This window comes from Musa acuminata, chromosome BXJ2-11 (assembly GCF_036884655.1).
Source record: "Musa acuminata AAA Group cultivar baxijiao chromosome BXJ2-11, Cavendish_Baxijiao_AAA, whole genome shotgun sequence".
Taxonomy (NCBI): domain Eukaryota; kingdom Viridiplantae; phylum Streptophyta; class Magnoliopsida; order Zingiberales; family Musaceae; genus Musa; species Musa acuminata.
Genome location: NC_088348.1, coordinates 22057733 through 22061985, shown reverse-complemented (window position 1 = coordinate 22061985; position 4253 = coordinate 22057733). Strand labels below are relative to the sequence as shown.

The window sequence follows — 4253 nt, the reverse complement described above, 5'->3', positions numbered from 1 at the left end:
GCCTACATCACATTAGCCAACTTGGTCTTACCGATTAACTTCTTTAACAGATGATGCTTTCTTGTAGGCTTAGGGTGTGTGTAATCATTATGCCAATGCAACCATTGACATAGGCTTAGGCTTTTTAGGCTGCCAAATGGAATTGTGGTCCATGGAAAACTTATTGCATGTATAAAATTGTGATGTTGGAACCACCACATGAATCCTTCTAGATATAGTGGACATGTTCATAGCAATGTTGAAGATATTTTCTAACAATGTACAATTCACACCAACATCGTGAGTTGATTTGAGATATAACCATGAAGATGGTTGTGATGGAAACCAAGAGATTAAATGATTGAGCAGCAGTTTTGAAGTCACATGGATCGTGCTATGCATGCACTACCTATTTAACATGTCTGGTTTAGTTTTCTATTAGTGTAGTTTACTATAACACCAAGCAGCAAAATAATATGACAAGTTGCTATTAGACCTAATTGAAAAATCATATTATAACCATAACAACAATAATAATAATAATAATAATAATAATAATAATAAGTTATAATGTTTCAACTATTTGGAATGATCTTTTGTCACCATTTAGTTTAGCTAAGAGTACATACAAACCTTTATTTATAGCTTCCAGTAGAGTCTTTTTAAATCTCTATTTTATATCCTCACATACCACTAATGCCAATTATCTCATCTCTTCTAACACTAATACATATAGGTTATATTAGTATATTTTCATATCATCTCAAAAATATTCTCCATCATCTTATCATCGATTGAAGCTATACCCATTAGTTATAATGAAAATATTTTCTCCTATATTTCTCGTTAACTTTGCATACTTCAATGTTCTATTCCAAATGATATAAATTTTAAGCATGTTGTTTCTTAATCATCAGACTCTTAGGTCTACTTAAAGCATAGTTGGTTTTACAATTATCTCATCTTCTAACTATAACACCCATAGGTTCTATAAAATTATTTTCATATATCGCAACATGATTATTCCTCATTTTATAAGCTATACTTAATTATTTATAAATAAAAAAATATATTTTTTCTATGTTTTCTATTAAATCTACATACCCAACGGTTCAATTTGAACGACATAAATTTTATAAATGTTATTTCTTAGTCATTTGACACTTAGATCTGATAAATTTAACAATTACCTTATAGCAAGTATATATCTTCCTGTTGCTTCATATCTCTTTGGCGGAAGTCCACCCTCTCAGGGCTTCTCTTTGTGCAATAACTTTGAGCTAACCCTCAAGAATTTTGCCAGGTCATAATTGTGCAAGAGGTTATGTCTTATGCAGACATCATTCCAGTTTAAATGAAGCATATATATATATATATATATATATATATATATATATATATATATATATATATATATATATATATATATATATATATATATATATATATATAGCAGAAATATAGTTCAACAGTATCACACCTTCCAAAAGAGAGTCTTGAAACACGTTTATGCACAAAAGAACATGAGCATACACCAAGTCTGGAAGCCACCAGGGCAAAGCAGCCAGAGTGAATGAATCTGAACCGGTCCACATGAAACATGGTTTGCCACCTCATACGTCTTCAAGCGGAAGCTCAAAGGTTTTGGCTGGGAGCAGCGGAATTCCTTTGTGGTTGCCCCAAGTCGATACAAAACGGAGCCACCAGTGGGTGCTGCTGTTTCAAGTCTGTCTTATCACTGGCAGTCTACGGCTCTTGTTTGGGATCATCTATAAAGCTTGGAAGATTAGCTCTCTCTCTCTCTCTCTCTACCCCCCCAAACCCCTTAGAGAGCCTTTTTTAAGAGGGTGGCAATTAGAATGTCTGGTAAAGGGGGATCATCCAACAAAGACGAAGACATGGAGCTAAGGAGAGGGCCTTGGACGCTAGAGGAGGACACTCTCCTCACCCACTACGTTGCTTGTCATGGCGAAGGTCGCTGGAACCTCCTCGCCAGGTGCTCGGGTAATGCTCCATCTGACCTAGCTATTCGGCTAGCTCTCACTCGACTGCGGTAAAGGCTAGCTTCTGCGTGGATTAGTCTTTCCTAATCTATCTCTTAGCTTTTGTTGATGATGTAGGTTTGAGGAGAACCGGCAAGAGCTGTCGTTTGAGGTGGTTGAATTACTTGAAGCCCGATATAAAGCGAGGTAACCTCTCCCCTGAAGAGCAGCTGCTGATCCTCGAACTCCACTCCAAGTGGGGCAACAGGTACTCGTTTATCATCCATCTCATCTATCTCGTGCAAGTCCACAAGTTCCATGCATGGTGTTGTGTTACCTGAATGTTTTGTGCGTGTAGGTGGTCTCGGATCGCACAGTTTTTGCCAGGGAGAACCGATAACGAGATAAAGAACTACTGGAGGACTCGGGTGCAAAAGCAAGCAAGGCAGCTCAAGATCGACGCCAACAGCGCCATGTTTCGGGATGCAATCCGATGCTACTGGATGCCGAGACTGCTAGAGAAGACGGCCTCTCCTCGATCCCTGCAAACTCCACATCATGGGACCGCCACCGCGGTGGCCGATCAGCCTCCGCAGGATCCGCTCCCGCAGCTTCTCCGACCGGACACGCAATGCCAGTTTGAGAATCCTAGCTCGTATGACCTCTCAGGCGCAGAGTTTTGCAGGCTGAGCAACTCCCCTGGGTTGCCTAGTAGTACTGTTCTCCCCCAACTCCCGGACTTGCCTGAGTTCTCGCCGAACCCACCGAATCAGCTCAATGACATCGAGTTCAATCCCTTCCATGGTAACAGTTCCATCGAGTTCAACGCCTATGGCTCAGAAGCCTGCGACCTGGCCTCCATGACCGCATCAGCTGTTAGCTACCCGGCATCCAGTTACTGTGATGCTAACCATGAGTACTGCATGAACAAGATTGGTGATAGCCTGTGGAGCATGGACGAACTGTATGTTATGCTGAAAAGCTACATGGAAGGGGTAGCATGTTTCCTTTAGCAGATAAGTCTTAGGGCCCGAAGTCCCACAACATGAATCCATGTAAACTAGTGTTACTGCAAAGTCTTGGGGGCCGAAAGTCCCACAGATGGACTAATGTAAGTCAGTGTAATTAGCTTGGATTTCTGCATGTGTTTTCTTTAGAAATTGAATGAGGCTCATCCTTCTCTTCGGAGTGTCTATCTTTTGATGAAAAAGCTGATGGGATATGAAGTGGGAAATAGGAAGGTATGGATGGACTTCTTGACTGGAGTTCTTGGTTGGTGTAACTTTGGATGCCTGCATATGTTCTCTTTAGGACTTTAAGAAGACTATCCTTCTCTTCAAAGTGATTCTTGTTGGAAAGCTGCTGGAAATTGCTGTGGGTGATATAAAAGCATGGATGGACTTACTGACTAGTAGAATTCACAACACCAGCATTTGGTCATTTCACTTGGAATCGAACTGACATGGGGTTTTAGCCGGAAGTGGATCATGTACAGTAGCTCCTCGCCTTATCTTCATCATCATCATCATCAGGCTGCATCCGTGGATTTGTTCTTTGGTTTTAACATAGAAAGCCAATCAAGTTGGCAAACCCTAGGAATTCCTCTTCAGGAAGTGTCTCTACATGATTGGATGGCATGACTGCCATGACACAACCAAACTGGACTGGTGATGGGAGACAGAAAGGGGTGTGGTGTTTGGACGAGGGTTTCATGCTGGATTGGAAACATCCTATCCCAGTGTGATGGCTGAAGAGCTTTTGCTGCATCCCACTCAACCCTTGGAATCGCCCACAGCTGTTCTTGCTATCCTTCGAATCCAAAAAACTGCCGAACATTTCTGCCGCTGCTTTCGGTTCCGAAGACAGAGACGCAGTTGCCGGCCATTGTCAATGCAGAAAACGAAGGCCGAGCTCTGAGTCACTGCCAAGTCGTCATGTTCTGCAAGAATCTGCTTCACGGATCCTTAATTTGCAAGAAGGGAGAAAAAAAAAGGACAGATCCCACTAAGAGACTTGTCAGGAAGATAGACTTATCGGGGAGATGTACGTGGGGACAAACACCATCACTCAATCAAATCACCCAAGCATGACAGGCGACGCGTGAAGAGACTGAACTCTCGGAAGAAGCCACTTCTTATGTAGCTTTTTCTCCATTTACAACAGGCGCAGGGAAACAGGAGAGATTCTCCACCCACGTTCACCTAGGTTAGGGTACTCATGCATGCCATTATTATCCCTATACCCTAACTCACAGTCTTATGCTGAAGCTAACAATTAGATTCCTAAATACAA

General features: G+C 41.7%; 1 protein-coding gene across 1 annotated transcript; it reads left to right on the top strand.

Moving 5' to 3' along the window:
• Positions 1-1775: 1775 nt before the first annotated feature.
• Positions 1776-3145, top strand: LOC135627639 (transcription factor MYB62-like). The gene is made up of 3 exons (XM_065133770.1): positions 1776-1983; positions 2100-2229; positions 2320-3145. Exons 1-3 carry the CDS (start codon positions 1839-1841, stop codon positions 2972-2974), a joined length of 930 nt encoding a protein of 309 aa, XP_064989842.1. The 5' UTR covers positions 1776-1838; the 3' UTR covers positions 2975-3145.
• The last annotated feature ends 1108 nt before the right edge of the window (positions 3146-4253 follow it).

What these genes read in the sequence shown, in the direction of transcription:
- LOC135627639 (XM_065133770.1), top strand. Translation starts at nt 1,839, where the DNA reads ATGTCTGGTAAAGGGGGATCATCCAACAAAGACGAAGACATGGAGCTA. An exon ending in CCTCCTCGCCAGGTGCTCGG is followed by an intron (nt 1,984 to 2,099) that starts GTAATGCTCCAT and finishes TTGATGATGTAG; the next exon opens with GTTTGAGGAGAACCGGCAAG. An exon ending in CACTCCAAGTGGGGCAACAG is followed by an intron (nt 2,230 to 2,319) that starts GTACTCGTTTAT and finishes TTGTGCGTGTAG; the next exon opens with GTGGTCTCGGATCGCACAGT.